General features: G+C 38.2%; 1 protein-coding gene across 1 annotated transcript; it reads left to right on the top strand.

Moving 5' to 3' along the window:
• The first annotated feature begins 6,563 nt into the window (after positions 1-6,563).
• On the top strand, positions 6,564-20,694 carry LOC107048771 (thyroid peroxidase). Its single transcript, XM_015272132.1, has 5 exons — positions 6,564-6,636; positions 11,223-11,307; positions 12,474-12,646; positions 15,733-19,403; positions 20,434-20,694. Exons 4-5 carry the CDS (start codon positions 16,065-16,067, stop codon positions 20,692-20,694), a joined length of 3,600 nt encoding a protein of 1,199 aa, XP_015127618.1. The 5' UTR covers positions 6,564-6,636; positions 11,223-11,307; positions 12,474-12,646; positions 15,733-16,064.
• Positions 20,695-20,934: the final 240 nt, after the last annotated feature.

Genomic DNA, 20,934 nt, shown 5'->3' with positions numbered 1-20,934 from the left:
CATCCGCGGGGATCGCCACCCCCCTCAACCCCCCTCGAACCAACAAGTAAATAAAAACCCCTCCGAGACTCTCCCCAGCCTCAGATTCGTTCCACTCTCCTAGCGCAACTCCTCACCGAACAAATCCCAAAATTTGCCGAGGTATTTCTCCCCCACGTGATTGAAATTAATGCAAGAATGCTAGTGGGGAGATGAGTCGACATTAAAACAGTGAATTTCGCCCCCGACCAAAAAGTCGCGCTTCAATATTCAGTTTCATCGGTAGTGTACCCCACACTTGCAACGTGCCACTTGTTATTTTTACGCATTAAATTTTTTTTTTTCGTTTTTCGGCGGTGGAGGAGGAGGAAAGGAGCGTGAAAGAGAGTGGCTTTTGGCTCCCCGTACTCACGACTGTACTCCCTCCAGGGTTTGTGGCTTTTAACTTCCCATACCAGCATTATTCGAATATACTTGAGGCCTTTTGCCTCTCCCGTTTGAGTTTACTAGCCGAGTTCACTCCTCTCGCAGGCTCAGTCCGTTCTGTGACGATCGAGGTGCCAGTTTTTTTATTTTTTTATTTCGGGGGATCGAGGGCATATCTGTCGGGATAACTGATCACTCATGTTATCCGTGTGCAGTGGGCACGACAAAGTGTGCTCAATTGAGAAAATATTGTAAACAACGAGGGAAATTGGAGTGGACGAGGAGGAAAAGAGAAAGGAAGGGGTTTAATCATCTTCTTGATTCAAATACTTTCCCTTCTGAGGTGCATTCGGAGGAAATTATCAGCATGAGGACCAGTCACTTACGGTGAATTTTTACTTCAATTTTTTATTCCCTGCGAAATTCAGCAGCGAAGTTGAACGACTGAAGCCGATTTTTTACTATTGGGCAGTTCTGCGTGATTATCTCGGGATGTGAGGGAGATAGCAAAATTTCTGTCATAACCTTTTTTGTAGAGCGAATTGAGAGCTGCAAAAAAGGTCATGACGAAAAGTTCGGTATCTCCCTTGGATTCGGAGATATTCCTCGGAAAAGCGGACATGAGCTGAGTCGAACTGTTTTACCGCTTCGCTACTGAATTCATTTGTTGACTGGGGTTTTTGGGGAATAGAGGGCGGAAGTCACGTGTCACCGGGATTTCGAACGATAATTTTTACATTTTTATCGACCATTGTTCCACAGTAATTTTCAAATCGTTTTGAGTGAAAAATGGAATATTCAATGAAATTGCAATTCGGGAAATTCAGGCAGTTATTGATTTCAATTTTTAATCTATTGAATATTCAAATGTCATGTGCAATTTTCACCATGAGTTCGAGAGTTCAAGTCATCATGGAAATAACAATCAATCGTCTGTCATGAAAAAATATTTTTTGGGGAATTTCCGAGCTGAACAGGAAATTCTGGCTGAATTTTCCGGTGAACTTCTTTGAAATTTTCATCTAGTGACAGTTCCACCGAAATTTCCAGGAATTTTCTGAATTAAACTTCAAAGATTTGTGGGAAAATCAACGGAAACTGTCACTTTCAGTCCAATAATTCCATGAAAATTAAAAGTCATCACGCAAAATTCAATAATTTAATTCTGGAATTTTCCCCAAAAATTGAAATGATCATTTTTTTGTAACACTAACCATTGAAAAACTATTCCTCAAATTTCAAAAAAAGTCTAACAGTGCAATAGTGAATACACGGCGGCAGTAATTTTGTTGGCGCAGGTCAGGGTTCCTTATCCCCAGCATCATTAGCTCACCGCGAATTATGCAATAAGTTTATGATGATAATAGTTGTTTATAGAGTGCTGAATGACAATTAGAACATTCAGAAAATTCCCTCATGACACACGATTTTTTCTCCCCGAGTAATTTTTTCCCACTGCGATCTTGCCAAGTCTTGACATTTCTCCGGGGCAATTACTCAATTTACTTTAATCCGTCCATTATTCAGGGTAAAAAATGGGATTGCGCAGGGATTTAGGGGGGAAATCGTTGGCCCGAGAACGTGTTTTTACGGTGTCAATACTATCAATAGAAAAACCAACAGTTATTTTTCGTCGTGTGCTCCATTAAAACAATTTCGTTTGAAATGTATCACGTGCCATCCCGCTTTCTCATCGCTTAAGTAATACTCCGTTACGAAAAAATAAAAATGGGGGATACCCGAGTCACGCGGAATACCGGGAGAAGGATTGAGTCAAGGATAACCACATTGCAAGACCATTATTCTCGATTCTCCTGGCCATAAGTGCAATTCGATTAGATATAGTTTGTGATCGCTTGCATTCATCCTCATTACGCACTATTGGGTGTGTAATTTTATTGGGGACGAATTCTTTGGGGGGACGACCTTGACGGCGCGATACTGTACCCGGAACTGGTAGCGGATTTTGATTCGTCTAGTCACGTCGTTTGGATTAAAAAAATGTGGAGAACACTTTCACCGGTGTCTGCGCAGAGAGGAATTCATTCCTGAATTGAGATAGGTTTTTGTTGATTCTGGAATGATTATTGAGGCGCAAGCGGGTTGGGGGGTGGGGGGCGGGGGTCATGGGAACCTGTTTTGCCCCAGTTAATTTGAGAATTTTGGGAGGGTTTAATTGTTTAAAGTTTGAGGTCTGCATTTTATTCGTTATTTTGAGCGTCAGACAACGTAAAAATATATTTTTAAAATGTCTTTTTTAAAACAATTTTAAGATAATGTGAAATTTAGAGAGGGTTTTATTATTTAAACTTTGATGTCTATATTTCATTCGTTATTTTGAGCGCTACAAAACATAAATTTTTTTTTTTAAAGACTGTCTGTATTTTGGAGATTTTTGAAGTAATGGGAAATTACAGCGCCTGAGGATTAGGTGTTGATTTGATTTTGATAAATAATTTATAAACGATGAATTTTCAACTTTGAGAAGGGTTTCCTTCAAATTTCTGAGACTTAATAATTAAAAATCTGCAAGGATATCTTTATTGTTCAATTATCCATTTTGAAAATTTTAATTTTGTTGTTCATTTTGAACCTTTAGGACACAGGTTTTTAATCAGGTTTTCTAGAAGAAAATTCAGGAAATAAGGGAATATTTTTCATTAATAATTATTGAAGAGAAAATGAGTTTTCAACTTTGGAAATGATTTTTTCCTTCAAATTTTCGAGACTTGATAATGAAAAATCGGCAAGAGTATTTTTATTGTTTTATTATTCGCTTGAAGGTTTAAATTTTGCTCTTCATTTTGAACCTCTTGGACACATTCTTAGGGCCTCATTCGCTCCTTACAATCAAAAATTTCAGTGCCAAAATTTCATTTTAAAAATCTAAGAAAAATAGAAAGCCTATTTTCTGAGGAACAATTACCACCTTCATCTAATTATAAAGAGGGAAATGATCAGAAAAAAGTACTCTTTTCTCCACACCTGAGTTAATTGATGCGATTATCAACCAATATTATCCCCAATTTTAGATTGATAGCTAGATAGAATGCGTTTTATTATACCCTGCAAACAGAAATTTACATAATTGTCATAATTGTATAAAGAGTTCTCTTGGATACAATTTTATCCAGTCCATTTACTTATTTAATCGGTGTTTAAAGAACTTTATTCACGACCATTTATTTGTTATATTTTGTTAAATTTTTTATTTATCAAGTTATTTGCTCATTATATTTTATTTTGTCGTGTTTTCTCCCTGATTTTAATCAGCAAATGTAAAAGTCGTTAATAAATTTTTTTTTTCATCCATGCATCCATAACTACTGGGGCAAGCAAATCTACGTACGAAAAAATTCAATAGAAAACCTCAGCGAATTCGCAGAAAATTCTATTGGAATTCCCTAGAAATGATATGGGGATTCTATTACAATTCTATTTGTTTTTTGCGCAGATTTTAATAAATATTTGATAGGAAGAAGTCAACAGATTTCGATTTTTCTGTTTGAATTTTTCTCTCGAGATTTTTTCTATTAAAACTGTTGTGCACAAATTTTCCAAGTTTTTTCCGCTATATTTTATTTTGTTTTGCATTGCAGGAACCGAGTGAAAAAACTTAGAAAATTCATGCCCAAGTTTTCTTATAGAAAAAATTCCAAGAGAATATTCATATAGAAAAATCGAAATCTATTAACTTCAGCACAGAAATGAAATAGAATTTCAACGAGAATTCTCTACAATTTTAACAGAGTCCCAATAAAATTTCTAGAGAATTCCAATAGAATTTTCTAGTAAATTCGGTAAGTTTTTCTACGGAATTCATACGTGTCACCTCCTCCTGGCAAAAAAATATTGAACAAGAACTAATGGCCTCAACTCGAATTCTCCGCTGAATTCCTGAATTTATAAACCTCACAATTCCACTCCCCAACGATATTTCGTCGAAAAAATGTAGAAAATAATGGTTAAATAAAAGTAGACCCAATTGAGACGCGTCTCCTGGCGATCGTCGATTTCTCTTTCTGTTTCCGTTGACCCACTGACACCCAAAACCTTCCTAAAATTACCATTTTTCGAAATGAAGAAGCGTTAATTCATCTCCACATCATGAACATGATGGATGTATAACGGTATACATCCATGTTGCCCTGTTGCTCAAAGCCCTGAGCAGGATTTGAGGGACTGTCGCTCGAGTGATTAAAAAAAATGCTTTGAAATGAAGATAAAAGAAAGCAAGCGTCAGTATTTGATCTTGCTCGAGGCGATTTTCGTGTTCTCGAGTGTCCATGCCCCTGTCCCTGGCCGCTGGCGCACAAGGCGCCTTTTCTTTGATCCATACACTGGTTTCCGTACCCCCGGGGCTATCATAGCACGCTCTACTCCTTTACTTTCGACCCACAATTACTCCTTCCTCGTTTCTCATTTCCATTCTCACGTGGATATTTCAATTTTTTCCCCAGAATCACCGGCTTTCCACTAGTTTTGCGATGGTGATAACACGTATGAAAAAATTCAATTAAAATTCTATTTGTTATTGCGCTGATTCTGATATTTGATGGGAAAAGTCAAGAGATTTCGATTTTTCGGTAGGAATATTGCCATGAATTTTCTGTTTTTTCACTCGGATCCTGTAATGCAAAATAAAACAAAATAGAGCGGAAAACACTTGGAAAACTTGGAAAAAACGTGACCAATAGTTTGAATAGAAAAAATGTGAAGAGAAAAATTCAAACAGAAAAATCGAAATCTATTGACTTTTTCCTATCACACGTCTAATAGAATCTGCACAAAAAAATAAATGGAATTTTAAGGAGAATTCCCCAGAACTTTAATAGAATTGTGATGTACCTTTTGAGTATTTTTGGCTCAAAAGTATGTATTATTAATTTTTGTTTTAATTTTCCCTTGTGCTCCGGTGCTTCAGTTGCCAGGGTTCGTTTGATGCAATTAAAAACGCCAGTCCGTCCAATAACTAATTTCCTTACCAAATTATCTCGGTTTTCCAGATTTACCAAATTTCCCAGATTTCTCGATTGTGAGAATCCTCACAGAATCCCCAGAGAATTTCTAGCGAATTTCAATAGAATTTTCTAAAGAATTCGCTAAGGTTTTGTATTCAATTTTGTCATGCGTGAAATTCACGAGTTCTCTGCGACAACCCGTGAACCCCCAGTGATAAGTTTTAACTCGCTGAATTAGCCAATTTAATGATATCCAAGTATTTTCTACAGCTTAGTGCAGTTTACCAAACACACTATAAATTCAACCAATTTCAATTATCACATTTGTCAATTAAATTAGGTGAGAAAATTCCGAAAAAAATCATGAATATTCAGCGTCATTCAAATCACATTTCGCACAGAACTATTATTTTTTTAAATAACATTCGTTGTTCATAAATACATAATTGAAATTGTTTAAAATCTCCGAAAACTTTTTTCAGGCATGAAATCTATTTCTGGTAAATTCTGAATTTGAATGATTTGTTACGATTCCAAACAAATGATTTGTTATGTTGGACAATTGATTGTTTATAAATTATCTATAGAAAATTCTCGTAATTTTCAAAAATTGCAATTTTTAAATTATTTCATCAGTGTTCCTCCAAAAGTAAACTCTCTAATTTTTTTTCATTTCATTTTTCATTTTCATTTTTATTTCATAGAGATCCAAGAGAGCAAGGCCAATTACAGCATCAAACAAATCATACATAATATAAAACAACAATGAAAATTTAACTTGGGTCGAAGACGGAAAGAGATTGTCGAAATGTTTGCTAGCGGTTGAATATGGAGATTTAAATTCCGACCTGCAAAATTTAAATAATAAAATCATTGCAAAATGTCCCGACACTTAGGGTCAAATGGGGCTCAAATGAAGGCTCTAATGTTCGACTGCAAAAATAGAAAACCATTTCACTGGAGAAAAAATGGCCAAAGTACTTAGATATCCTTAACACCTCGTCATGAATTTTTACTTCGTCGTTACGAATTGTTTTATTCTCTTCCGGAATATTCAGCGCTATAACCACTGTAATTGCCGATATATTTCTATGTATTCCAGACTGCTCAACGGCAAAAGGTGAAAGTGAGTGAGGAATGATGAGACTCAACTCATAACGCATATATTTTTCTTTAATTTACAGCGGCAATGCAGTTGTGCTGATTGGACTGCTCATTGTGATCTGCCAGACGTTTGCCAGCACTGTCATTCACAATGTCGATTTGAATGGTACGTAAAAACCGCAGTTTTTTAAATTTCATTTCTGCATAAGCAAAACAAAATTAACTGAAGAAACTGAAAAAATGAATTTTGCAAAATATTAAGCACAAATTACAGAATACTCGGGATTCGCTCAAACATCCTGATAATATGTTCACGTCATGTCAATTAATCGTCACGTCTGTAAAACTATTACGTGCTCCGAGGCACGTCTTATCGTTTACCTCCTGAAACGCACGCCTCCATGCGAATTATGCGTAATCGAAATACCGTGTACCTTTCTCTTACTCATCATACCCATTGTCTACGTAATTTTCTAAAATTCAAATTGTTGATGAACGTCGCGGGTATCTTATTGATTTTATATTGTGGATTAGTCCCCCAATTTTTCAACTTCAAATCTTATTTTTTAGCAATTTTTAAAATTAATTTTATCTTAATTTTTTTTGCTGAAAAGAGTTATTGCTGTTTCGAGTAATTCATATCTTGGTTTTCCCCATTTTTTCTTCATAATCGTCAATCATTAATATCATTATTATCATTGTTATTGTAATTATTATTATCCTGATTGGCGCATGAAAATAATCGTCACGTAGACGCGTACACGAATAGAAATGACGAATTTGAATAAAAACATGTCTTTATTTGACGTTTTGCCGTTCATTGCAACAATATTTTTGTTGGAAATTAATGAAATTGATTAATAAACAATGAATTGTTTATTAATTCCGAATGAATCTTGTTTTGAAATCAAATAAATGGTTCATCTTATTTATTTTTTAGCCATTTTTAAAATTAATTTTGTCTCAATTCTTTTTTTGCTGAAATAGTTATTAATATTTCGAATAATTTATGTTTCGGTTCTCCACATTTTTTATTTATTATTATTACTCTGATTAGCATATGCCAATGATCGTAACGTAGACATGTACACGAATAGAAATTACGTATTTGAGTAAAAAAATGACTTAATTTGAGGTTTTACCGTTCATTTCAACACTATTTTCGGTGAAAATTAATGAAATTGATTAATACAGAATAAATAGTTCATGAATTCCGGATAAATCTTCCACTGGAGCCAGATAAATAATTCATCTTATTAAAATGATGAATTACTGCATATTAATGATTCAATTTCGAGCTATTAATCTTCATTTGGAAAGAGGAAGCATTTTTCTACATTAAAAAGCGATCAATTTGTCAAACCCACTCATCGAATTCAAATAGACCGTTTCTCCGAATGTATCGCTGAAGGTTCATTTCATCATCGTGTTTATCATTCAGCTGATGTATAAAATGTTGAAAATTGTCGTTCTATTTTTCAATGAAATTTAATGATACGTTTCGACACAAGAAAGGAGAGACTGTTTTTCGATTAGTCCAAGCACGCGCTGAGGGCTAGTGCTAGGATTAGAAGAGCTTAAAAATTAGATTGATAATACTAAATCTCCTGAGTTGATATAAAGAAGTACATCAAATCGAATATTTTTCCATCCACATAAGAGGAGAATGAAACAACAGCAAAATTATTCAATGGTTTTAGCTTACAGGGAGACTACTATGAGTTTTAAAAGTCGTGGGTTATTGGAGTGAGAGTTTTTATACATTGAACATCGATTATATAGATCTGAAAACGAATAATTAGTGCAAAAAAAATTTTGTTTTATTGTTCGTTTGCCCGAAAACGCTTAAAATGCTAAAAACAGTCCAGGGCCTCCAATTTTTGAGCTACAAAAGATTTTTTTTCTTCAAAATTTTCGGAAAAATGTGTGGAACAACAATTACGAGCCAGTTTTTTGGAATTCTACTCCTGCACAACTGATTTCGGTTTTTTTCATATAAAACAATTCACTATTTGTGTAAAAAATACAAAAAAGCAAATTTAACCATGTAAGAGGCGACTTAAAAAAAAACTAGCTCGTAATTGTTATTCCACATATTTTTCCAAAAATTTTGAAAAAATAAAATCCTTCGTAGCTTAAAAATTGGAGGCCCTGGACTGTTTTTGGCATTTTAAGCGTTTTCGGGCAAACGAACAATAAAAAAAAAATTTGCACTAATTATTCGTTTTCAGATCTATGTATTCGATCTTCAACGTATGAAAAGTCTCACTCCAATAACCCACGACTTTTAAAACTCGTAGTAGTCTCCCCTTAATTCCCTGAAACCTTCGACGGAAAAGAGACCTAAACCTAGAAATTTATTTATGGAATACGTTCATGGCATAAATGATGAAGGTTCATTTCATCATTGCGTTCGTCATTCAATTGGTGCACAAAATGTTGAAAATTATGGCTCTATTTTGCAAGGAAATTTAATGACACGTTTCGACACAAGAAAGGAGAGACTGTTTTTCGATTAATCTAGGCACGTGCTGAGGGCAAGTGTTACAATTAGAAGAGCTTAAAAAAAAGACTGTTGATACTAAATCTCCTGTGGAATGAATAATATGATCGACAGCATTTCCGTTCATATTTCTTCTCAAAGAAAACTAAATAATTCGGTTGGTTCAGTTGGAAATTTATTATTTACAAAATATGTTTGTGGCATCGACGATGAAGATTCATGTCATCATCATGTTCATCGTCCGATCGATGCAGAAAATGTTGGAAGTTGTTTGATTTTTCAAATGTTACAAGTAGAAGAGCTTAAAAAAATAGACTATTAACATCAAATTTCCTGTGGGTTAATATTAAAGCAATTCCATCTAAATTTCTTTCCAAGAAGTATTAAAAAATATGTTTACATCTACATGATAAAAGAGTAAAACACCAATGAAATTATTCAAGGATTCTAACTTAACTCCCTGATACATTGAACGGAAAACAGAACCTAAACTGCTAAATTTATTTATTTATAGAATACTAGCGAACGAGCGCTTCGCTAGTATTTTAGATTAGTTTGTACTATTCTATTTTATTATATTTTCTTTCTTATAACTTTAGATTAATTAATTCAATTTTAGATTAATTTAACTTTATCCATTCTTATTTTTATTATATATTTTTTCCCGTAATTCACATGTTACAACATTGAATGAAGAGAAATTATATTAAGCATCAATAAAAAGTTTTTTTGTGATCAAAACAAACACATAAAACAACAGTAATTGAAAACCTCATTCGGGGAATATAAAAATTTCTCCATGTATTCTTGAAAATTTTGAACATCCATTTTTTTCGAATAAAAGAATAAAGAAAGAATAAAAGAAAGAATACCCATAGATTGGATTCCTTTCGTTGTCTTTTCATAGAATGAATAGAATAAATGACAGAAATTGAGAATTGGAGATTAAACATTTTATCGGATTATTATTATGTGATAATGTTTATGGCATCGACGATGAAGATTCATTTCATCGTCACGATCGTCATTCAATCGATGAAGAAAATGTTGGAAATTGTTCTATTTTTCAAATGTTACAATTAGGAGAGCTTAAAAAACAGACTATCAACATTAAATTTCCTGTGGGATAAAATGAAAGCAATTTCATCTAGATTTCTTCCCAAGAAGTATATGAAATCAAATATGACAAGACCCCAATGAAATTATTCAAGGGTTCTAACTTAACTCCCCGACATGTTGAACGGAAAACAGAACGTAAACCCGTAAATTTATTTATTTATAGAATATGTTTATGGCATCGACGAGGAAGATTCATTTCATCATCATGATTATCATTCAATCGATGAAGAAAATGTTGGAAGTTGTTCAATTTTTCAAATGTTACAATTAGGAGAGCTTAAAAAATAGACTATTAACATTAAATTTCTTGTGGGATAACATGAAAGCAATTCCATCTAGATTTCTAATGGAATATGGTAAACACCAATTAAATTATTCCGGGGTTCTAACTTCATGCCCTGAACTATTGAACGGAAAACAGAACCTAAACCCGTAAATTTATTTATTTATAGAATATGTTTATGGCATCGACGATGAAGATTCATTTCATCATCATCATGATTATTCAATCGATGCAGAAAATGTTGAAAGTTGTTCTATTTTTCAAATGTTACAATTAGGAGAGCTTAAAAAACAGACTATCAACATTAAATTTCCTGTGGGATAATATTAAAGCAACAAAAAAAAACAAACAGATTTTTTTTTGTTGAATTCCATCTAGATTTCTTCCCAAGAAGTATATAAAATCGAATATGTTAAACACCAATTAAATTATTCAGGGGTTCTAACTTAACTCCCCGACCTGTTGAACGGAAAACAGAACCTAAACCCGTAAATTTATTTATTTATAGAATATGTTTATGGCATCGATGATGAAGATTCATTTCATCATCATCATGATTATTCAATCGATGCAGAAAATGTTGAAAGTTGTTCTATTTTTCAAATGTTACAATTAGGAGAGCTTAAAAAACAGACTATCAACATTAAATTTCCTGTGGGATAATATTAAAGCAACAAAAAAAAACAAACAGATTTTTTTTTGTTGAATTCCATCTAGATTTCTTCCCAAGAAGTATATAAAATCGAATATGTTAAACACCAATTAAATTATTCAGGGGTTCTAACTTAACTCCCCGACCTGTTGAACGGAAAACAGAACCTAAACCCGTAAATTTATTTATTTATAGAATATGTTTATGGCATCGACGATGATCTCCAAGCCCGAGCACGTGCCGCCATCGAGGCCGAACGACATGCCTTTCAAAACAACTGGTAAGTCATTGTCCTTCACATCTAACTACTGGCGGGCTTGAGGACTCTATGTAAATGGCTAAAATGCCAATTTCGGAGATAAAAAATTTAACCAAAATGAAGAAAGGTCAATGATGATGGTATCAGGACGAAGGTGAAACCCAGCGGGGACCCGTTCAATATGAAAAAACATGGGATTGTTGGCATGCCGAGACGTTCATTTCAAATCACCTTTTTGGGAAATTGAACGAAAACAGACGGGATTTACCGGCTAAACGGGAATCTTTGGCCGTGAAAGTGAAACTTGTTGTTTAGGAGGATGACGTAAATGCTGAGGGTGAAGTTGTTGGCAATAGGAGCGGAAAAACCCGGCTGGGGGAATTCATCGATCAATTGGGATTGATGAATTGCGCATTATTAATTGTCACGTTATAGATATTTATATTTTTTCTAATTAAAAAAAATGTTGATATTTCAAAAATTTTCACTGTTAAAAATAGTCGGCAAAACGGATAATTTAATATAGATAACTCACTGAATTTTTGATGAACATGAGATTTTTTTTCTATGAAATTTCAATTTATTTTTGAGGGATGAATATTGGAAGAACATTCAAGTATCCATTTTGCCCCACCCTCCCCCGACACTTTTAGGAAATTTTTATTCCGTCATGATTTCCCTGAAATTTGAGAAGATTTTGTAATTGAAGATTCAAAATGTTATGGAAAATTCAATGGAAACTAAATTTTAGTTCAATTATTCAGGTGAATGAATTTCTGAATTTTCCGAAGATTTATTGGATTTTTCTATTGAAAAAATTCTGCAATAAAAATCAATAGAATTTGATTTTCCAATGCATCTTATTCTATAAATTTCCCAAGCTTTAATTTCATTTTTATAATGAAAATAGAAGAGAAATGAAGTGAGAAAACTTAGGAAATTCATGTCGAGGAATTTCTATGGAGAATGTCAAGAAGAAAAAGTTGCATAGAAGGATGAAATTCTGCTGATTTTCTCTATAAAAATCTTGTACCGGACATTTTCTATTAAAAAAAACACGAAGTAAAGCTATGGAATTCTTCGACAGAATCGGTCAAAACCAAATAGAATTTTAGGTAGAAGTTGAGAAGAATTATTTTTTATTGTGAAATTCCAATTCTTTTCTAACAGTGTTTCTGTTCCTCTAGGAGGCAGAGTGCAGTTAACAAAAACAGCAGTGACTGCATCGACACGAGGGAGAGTCCCTGTCCACCATCCAAGTACAGAACACCGTCCGGAGCTTGCAATAATATCAGACATCCGTCCTGGGGGGCTAGAGGGTCACCTTACCTAAAGTTTATATCTTCGAAGTACTCAGACGGTATTGACTATTTTCTACAGCCGTTTTCTAGAGTTTAATATTTTCGCTTCATAATTTTTTCTTCAATTGATCGCTACTGAATCCATAAAATATAACCATTTTTTCTAAATATAGGTATTATAGAGCTCTATTCGTCGTCATCAAGTCAAATTCAATTCACATATTAAATTTCAGAGTTTTCGATTTTTTTCAAAAAATGGTCGTCCCACAATAACTAAAAAATAATAATAAATCTTCATTGAATAAGTCGTAGACTTGTTACAACATTATCTGGGAGACACGATAGCATGAAAAATATAAAACAATATGTTTCGATACACAAGTATAAAAGTAAAATGCAAGTGGTATCGACGAAAAGCTCATCATTTGCTCATTTGCTATTGAGCTCACTTTCGTGGATCACTAATTATTTTTTCACATCTCACGTATGCAGATCTTTACCATTGGGGAAAACTAAACAATAAAAACAAAAAATAGGCGAAAGGGAATAGCAAAATTTGCATGAACTTGATTTCATTAGCGAAGTGGTAAAACGGTTTAAGTCGACTTAGCTCTTATCTGAGTTTTTGAGGAATATCTCCGAATCTAAGGCAGATAACGATATTTTTGTAATGATCTTTTTTGTGGAGCGAATTGAGTGCTACAGAAGAGGTCTTATCAAAAATTTTCCTATCTCCCTTAGATTCCGAGATATTTATTGAAAACTGGGCAAAAGTCAAAATTGATTTGAATCGTTTTACCACTTCGCTACTGATTTAGTTTTTCAGTCTTCTTATAATTCGTATACTTCATAATTAAATCAGTAGCAAAGTGGTAAAACGATTTAAGTCGACTCATCTCCCAGTTGAGTTTTTGAGAAATTTTTCCGAATCTAAGGGAGATAGCGAAATTTTCGTCATTACATTTGTTGTAGCTCTCAATCGGCTCTACAAAAAAGGTTATAATAAAAATTTTGCTATCTCCCTTGCATTCCGAGATATTCATTGAAAACTGGCCAACAGTCAAAATTGACTTGAACCGTTTTACCACTTCGCTACTGAAACGAATCCGTGCGTTCTCATCAGCATTCAGCACTCACTCGCACTGAGAAATCACTGATCTAGATGTACAAGTCTAAGATTGAATCCACTAAGATTTTTTGTTGCTAAAGCCACCGTGACACGTTTGAGGAACAAAAACCCCTCGAGATTTGTCGGAAAGAGGAAAAATTTAGCCGATGAAAGTCTCAGCTGGAAAAATAGAATGGGGAAGAAAGAAAGTTGGGTCCAAGCGTGTAAATGTGTGTGTGTGGCTCCTTGAGCTCGCGGGCACATACCACTCGTATCGGGTCAAGAATGGAAAGTGAAAATTGGAACGCGCCAACGTATATATTTCGCGTTGGTAGCATTACATCTGCAGAGCTCACCTTCACGCCTCTACTCCTCCTTTTTATACCCACAAATGCCTGTGACCCATGCCTCTCGCTTATATTTTATTCAAATCTAGGCATTTGAACCTCTGCGCATAATTCCCTGATATCTGAGCCCGTACCATTCCACTTTAAAAAAACATCCAGTGTAACGATTTTTGAAGCTTCCATTCCGCTTATCAAGTAATGCAATATGATGTCTATGTATATCTTTTTATGTGCTGTAATCTTTCGTTTACAGTAACTAGAAAAGAGCGCGCGCGTCATATTTGATGGGTGTTAAAATATTAAAATCTTACCGCTTCTCACTTTTATTAATTTTTATCACAAGATTACAGTATAAAAGATATATGTATGGTATATATTATATACCATGTACATATGTATTTTTTTATTACAGTAAGAAATGAATTTCTCTTTTTTTACAATTACGATAAACAAAAGATTACAGTACATAAAAAAATATACATAGACATCATATTACATTACTTGATAAGCGGAATAGAGGCTTCATAAATCGTTACACCGAATTTTTTGAAAGTGGATTGTAAAAAAAGAGAAATTCATTGTTTCTATAATAAAAAAATACATGTATAACATACCGATGGCGGTGGCTGTGTGGTTAGAGTATGGGATTGGCATGCCAAAATTTGTGACACTCTAAATCTCACGGTTTCGTTGTCGAGCGAAAGTCTCGCAAGAGACGACTGTCCCTGGGCAGGTTTTTCCCTCAAAATGAGGTTTTCCCTTGTCCTTCGGCGAATGCGGTACAGGGGGTTGGGGGGTGGCAAGGGAACAAATCGTAAAGACCCGAAAGGGTATACGAGAAGATTAAAATTTTACATGTACAACATGGTATTTATGTATATGATATATAAAATATACTATATATATTCTGTAGTACATACTATGCAGGGTATACATGTTTTACACTGTAATTTTTAAATAAAAATTAATGAAAGTGAGAAACGGTAAGATTTTGCCATTTCGGCACCCATGAAAAATAATACGCGCGCGAAGCGCGCACCCTGTCCTGGTGTGAAGAAAAAAGACGAATTGAAAATCTCGTAACTACTGTTCTGGTTCGTCACGTATGAAAAAATTCAATAGAAAACCTGGAGAATTCACTAGAAAATTCTATTGGAATTCAATAGGCATTCTATGGGGTTTCTATAGGATTTCTATTGGAATTCTACTGAGAAATTCTATTTGTTTTTTGCGCTGATTCTATTGGATATTCGATAAGAAAAAATCGATATATTTCGAATTTCTGTTTGAATTTTTGTCTTGAGATTTTTCGTCAAGAAAATTCGTCAATTTTAGATTTTTTATGTTCAATATTACCCTTAATTATACATTTAATCTCAAGGTACCCATGTTTTTTTGAAAATTCACCTTTTACATGGAACACGGCCCAGAGTTTCGGAATAAAAATTTGATAATCTAACAACTTACGATATTTTTGGCGGATATTTTCATTGATGAGCCTTCTGGACACTTCAAAATCACATGTCAATTTTTTTCAAATTGTTCAGAGGCTTTACTGCAATGTTATTTAAAAAATTGGAAAAAGCGCGGCGCGACGCTCACAGCGCGATCGCCAAAGTATTAAAAAAATAAAGACTAAAGGCGTTAAATTGCTCCGAAAAAATCTGACCAAACCCCTTCAATTTTGCAGGTCTATCCCGCCCGAGATCATCATCGACGCGCCACGTTCTCCCCAGCGCGTCGGAGGTAGTCTCGCGCCTGGAGACGTCGAGCCTCCGCCGAGGTCTCCCCAACGAGGAGCGAAAAGCCCTGACCAGCCTAGCCGGTCTGTGGTCGGAGCTGGTCCTCCGGGACATCTCCTCCCCAGTCTTCCCGGACCTCGACCTGTCCCGCTGCTGTCACCGCGATTCCCCGCACCCAGAATGCTACCCGAGCTCGGAGCCCACAGGCGACTGCAAGCCCTACTACAGGAACGTCCCCTCGCGCACGGCCTACGGCTGCAAGTTCAGCGGCCGTGAGCAGATGAACGGAGTGTCCGGTTATCTGGACGGCTCCGACATCTACGGCAGCACGGACGACCAGCTCCACAAAATCCGGAAGTACGAGTCTGGTCTCGTCGACCTGACGAACTGCGAGGCCTGCAACGACAGCACAAGCAAGCTCGGAAAGCTGTACTCCTTGATGCTGAGCGAGCACAACAGAATCGCCAGACGACTGAGTGAGCTCAACGCTCACTGGGACGACGCGAAGCTCTTCCTAGAGGCGAGGAGAGCAGTGGTCGCGCAGATCCAGAGGATAACCCTCCAGGAGTTCGCTTCCAGCATCCTTGGAGAGTCGGACACCGGTGAGCTCGAGCAAATAAACTCGGGTTCCTACAAAGGCTACTCCTCGAACAACCGAGCTGGCGCCTTCGACGCAGTCGCCCTGGCAGTGCTGCCTGCCCTGACGTCCCTCTCAAAGCGCTCGACATCAGCAGAGCCCTCTCTCGAAGCCGAGATAGAGCACGCCGCGAGCCCGCTGACCCTCAACGTGCTACACTGGACGGGCAACAACTACTGGAACGCGTCAGCTTTGTTGATCCATGCAGCCAGAGACCACGGGATCCCCGGGTACACGGCATTCTTGGACCGCTGCACATCGGGAACGATGAGCAGACACATGAGACCCGAGAACAAAGTCCTCTTGGAGAACATCTACGGCCGGGCGGACGATGTGGACCTCCTGGTCGGTGCAATACTGGAGAATCCTAGTGACGGATCGGCAGTGGGACCGACATTCGGCTGCCTCCTAGCTGGTCAACTAGCGAAGATCAGAAACTCCGACAGATTCTGGTACGAAAACGACCTGCCGCCATCGAGCCTCAGCAGCGAGCAACTGTCAGCAATGAGGAGAACCAGTCTCGCGGGTCTTCTGTGCGCGAATATTCCGATAGGTGTGGTTCAGCCAATGGCTTTCCTACAGAGCGACGCCTACCTCAACGCCAAGATCGATTGCGATAGGCACAATCCGCTCGATTTGTCCGCTTGGAAGGAGGAAACAGGCGATGAAGACGAGAAGGAGCAGACAAACAGGAGCAGTGATGATGTTATTGGCATCGACACTGAGAAGCCTTCATCATCGTGGCTCGAAAGCCCTGAGGAGCCCCTCATCAACGCTGACATGATCGCGGCGGCTCTGGCCAAGGCCCAACAAGACTTGATCGAGAGAAAGCGTTTGGAGTATAACTCCTGGCTTCAGCAGAGATACGCGGATCCCAAGTCACCAGCGGGCACTGCTGCCAGTTTCTCGAAAGCCAACAGAGATGCCCTCTCCCTCGCCAACTCCTCGATCCTCTACGAGCTGGCGACCAACGAGATCGTCAACGGCGCTCAAGGCTTGCGGAGAAGGAAGCGTCAGGCCTTCGACAGCTCTGATAACATTCTGGGATTCCCCGGTAATGACTTCTCAGACGTCCTGCAAAACGTTGATCTGACTAATTTCGTGTCGAACTCAAGACCCGTTGATCCCAGTGAGATAGACTGTCCCGTCGACGACAGCCCCTGCGACCCAACGACTCCTTACAGAACGCACACAGGACACTGCAACAACCTGAGGAATCCCAGGCTGGGAAAATCCCTGACGACATTTGCGAGGCTGTTGCCACCGGTCTACGACGATGGCGTCTCGAAACCCAGGATCACCTCCGTTCGCGGCGGACCCCTGCCGAACCCCAGGACTATATCCACAACCATGCACCCGGACATCTCAAACCTCCACAACAGATACACATTGATGGTGATGCAGTTCGCCCAGTTCGTAGATCACGACCTCACAATGACCCCCATTCACAAAGGCTTCGCCGAGTCAATCCCCTCGTGCAGATCCTGCGACTCAGCTAGGACTGTTCACCCAGAGTGCAATCCCTTCCCGGTACCACCTGGTGACCACTTCTTCCCGACGCACAACGCAACAACTGGTGAGAGACTCTGCATTCCTTCGATGAGATCCCTGCCGGGTCAGCAGAACCTCGGACCGCGTGAGCAAGTCAACCAGAACACAGCGTTCTTAGACGCCTCCGTTGTTTACGGCGAGAATATCTGCATCGGGAATATTCTCCGGGGTTTCAGCGGCCGGATGAACATCACGAATCATCCGAACAGGCTCAAGGACCTTCTGCCGCAATCGGCTACCCACCCGGAGTGCAAGTCACCTTCTGGGTATTGCTTCATTGGGGGCGATGGGAGGGCTTCGGAGCAGCCTGGGTTGACGGTCATGCACACCATGTGGGTTCGCGAGCACAACAGGATTATGGAGGGGCTGAGGAGGGTCAATCCTCATTGGGACGGGGAAAAGCTGTACCAGGAGACGAGGAGAATCCTCGGCGCAATGCTGCAGCACATAACTTACAATGAATTCCTTCCGCGGATTCTTGGGTGGAATGCTGTGAGCTTGTACGGGCTCAAGCTCCTGCCCCAGGGGTACTACAGGGAGTACTCCCCGACCTGTAATCCGAGCATCCTCACCGAGTTTGCGAGTGCAGCTTACAGGATAGGGCACTCCCTCTTGAGACCGCATCTACCTAGGATGGACCAGAACTATAGAGCTGTCGACCCTCCCATCCTCCTTCGCGATGGCTTCTTCAACGTCGACATGCTCTACAGAGTTGACATGGTTGACGAAATGCTCAGGGGGCTGGTCTCCACTCCCATGGAGACGATGGACCAATTCATCACTGGGGAAGTGACGAATCACCTGTTTGAGAACAGGAAGATTCTACATTCTGGGGTGGATCTGATTGCTCTGAACGTTCAGAGAGCTCGCGATCACGGAATCCCCGGTTATAATAACTACCGCGCACTTTGTAACTTGAAGAGGGCAACGACTTTTGAGGATCTCTCCAGGGAGATGGCGCCGGAGGTCATCGCGAGGTTGAAGAGAATCTACGCGAGTGTTGATGATATAGATCTGTTCCCCGGGGGCATGAGCGAACGGCCGCTGCAGGGGGGCCTGGTGGGACCCACCTTCGGGTGCATCATCGCGATACAGATGAGGCAGTTGAGGAAGTGCGACAGGTTCTGGTATGAAACTGACGATCCGAACATCAGGTTCACGGAGCAACAGTTGACGGAGATCAGGAAGAATACGCTGGCTAAAGTGCTTTGCGAGAATATGGACTCTCATGTGGAAATGCAGAGGGCTGCGTTCGATCTGCCGTCGAATTTCCTGAATCCTAGGGTGCCGTGTAGCACTATGGCGCAGATGGACTTCAGCGCGTGGAGGGAGACCAGGAGCACCGGGTGCCTGATTGGGGGGAGGAATCTCGCTGTTGGGGAGAGCGGGTTCCCCTCACCGTGCACCAGCTGTGTCTGCACTAATGAGGGGGTGAGCATCAATTTTTGAGGGGGTTAAGACTTTTTGGTATTGAGCTTTCCCCGAACTTGCAAAAGTGAAAGTTATTTCGGAAAAATATCGTTCACGTCCAGTGCCACAGGGGTTTTCGATGTGAAATATATTATTTAGTGATACCTGCCTGAAAAGTTCACTTTTCGGAACCGTTTAGTGTGCGTAAGTGCTTGTTTTACGCACGGCGTGCGTAAAGTTCAGAGGTCGTGCGTAATAGTATATTATATATTTTCGGCAATTGCAAGCGTTGCGTACATCTGGCGTTGCATTAATTACGGCATAACTCTAAAACTTCACTTTACGCACTCGAAATTCACGTTACGCACGCTCTTGAACTTTGCGCACTCGTGCACGAAAATAACCATTTTACCTCTCACACCGTTACTCACAGTAAACTCGGCAAGTATCACAAGAAAAATGGATGTGTCACATGTGCGTACGGAAACGGGGCACTTTACGCACTAGTAATACAATATACTATTGTGATGCAGCACGAGCAAATGTCAAATAATTTTATAGAAAAATCTTACGAATTCGATAGAAAATTCTATTAGTTTTTGGCTGATTCTATTGAAAAATTCTTTTTTTCTACAGAAAATGGCCAAGAGAATCTATTTTTTATAGAAAAAATCCGTAGAACTTCATGTTCCTATATAATTATTTCTATTGAGTCTTCTTCTATAGGAATGTCTCGATATGATTTTTTAAAGTTTTTTCCACTTTATTTTTCTCCTTTTGTCATTAAAAAAAATCTCACAAAAAATGAGAAAATTGGAGCCGAAAAATTTCTATAGAAAATATCTCAGTAAAATAAGTTGTATAGGAGAATCAAATTCTATTGATTTTTTCTACAGCAAATTTTCTGTTGAATATTTCTATAAAAAACGCAGAGATAAACTGCGGAAATTTTTTATTAGAATCGTCTAAAAGACTAATAAAAAGTATAATATTTAATTTTTAATTTCTCATACGCGTTATTAATTATATTTTCAATTTTTCCAATTCTCAGACACAATGTGCCTCTCTAAGAGTCACCGATTGCGCTCAACTCCTGCGTGAAGCTTCTCGGGAAGCCATTCTACGTGACGATGTCTGCACCGCTCAATGCGGTTTCGCCCTGGCAGCAACCGACTCAACATCGAGACAATCATTCCAAAGCGCATCAGCATCGGCATCAGCATCAGCATTCGCATTCTCAGCTCCTGGACCGAGCAATCCTACCTCTTTCAATGATTTCAAACTCCCCGATCTTTCTCAGTTCGTTGGTTGAAGAAACAGGAGGGATAGCATGGAATAAACGAATCCAATTACGTACTTGCAAATGTAAATATAGATCGCAAAAGTGTGGATGAGTATTTTTATAATTTTTCTACTTTCCATCATTGGGAACATTCGAGAATTTGATGGCTGACTCTTAATGACTGAATGAGTTTTCACATTTTCTCACGTTTCAACATGAATTACAGATACTGCCAGGGACTACTCAGATGTACAATTTTTTTATGAATTA

The sequence above is a fragment of the Diachasma alloeum genome, unplaced genomic scaffold, assembly GCF_001412515.2.
Source record: "Diachasma alloeum isolate Michigan unplaced genomic scaffold, Dall2.0 Dall_scaffold_00197, whole genome shotgun sequence".
In the NCBI taxonomy this organism is placed as follows: Eukaryota; Metazoa; Arthropoda; class Insecta; order Hymenoptera; family Braconidae; genus Diachasma; species Diachasma alloeum.
The sequence above is the reverse complement of the archived record's forward strand: the minus strand, read 5'-3'. Positions and strand labels throughout refer to the sequence as shown.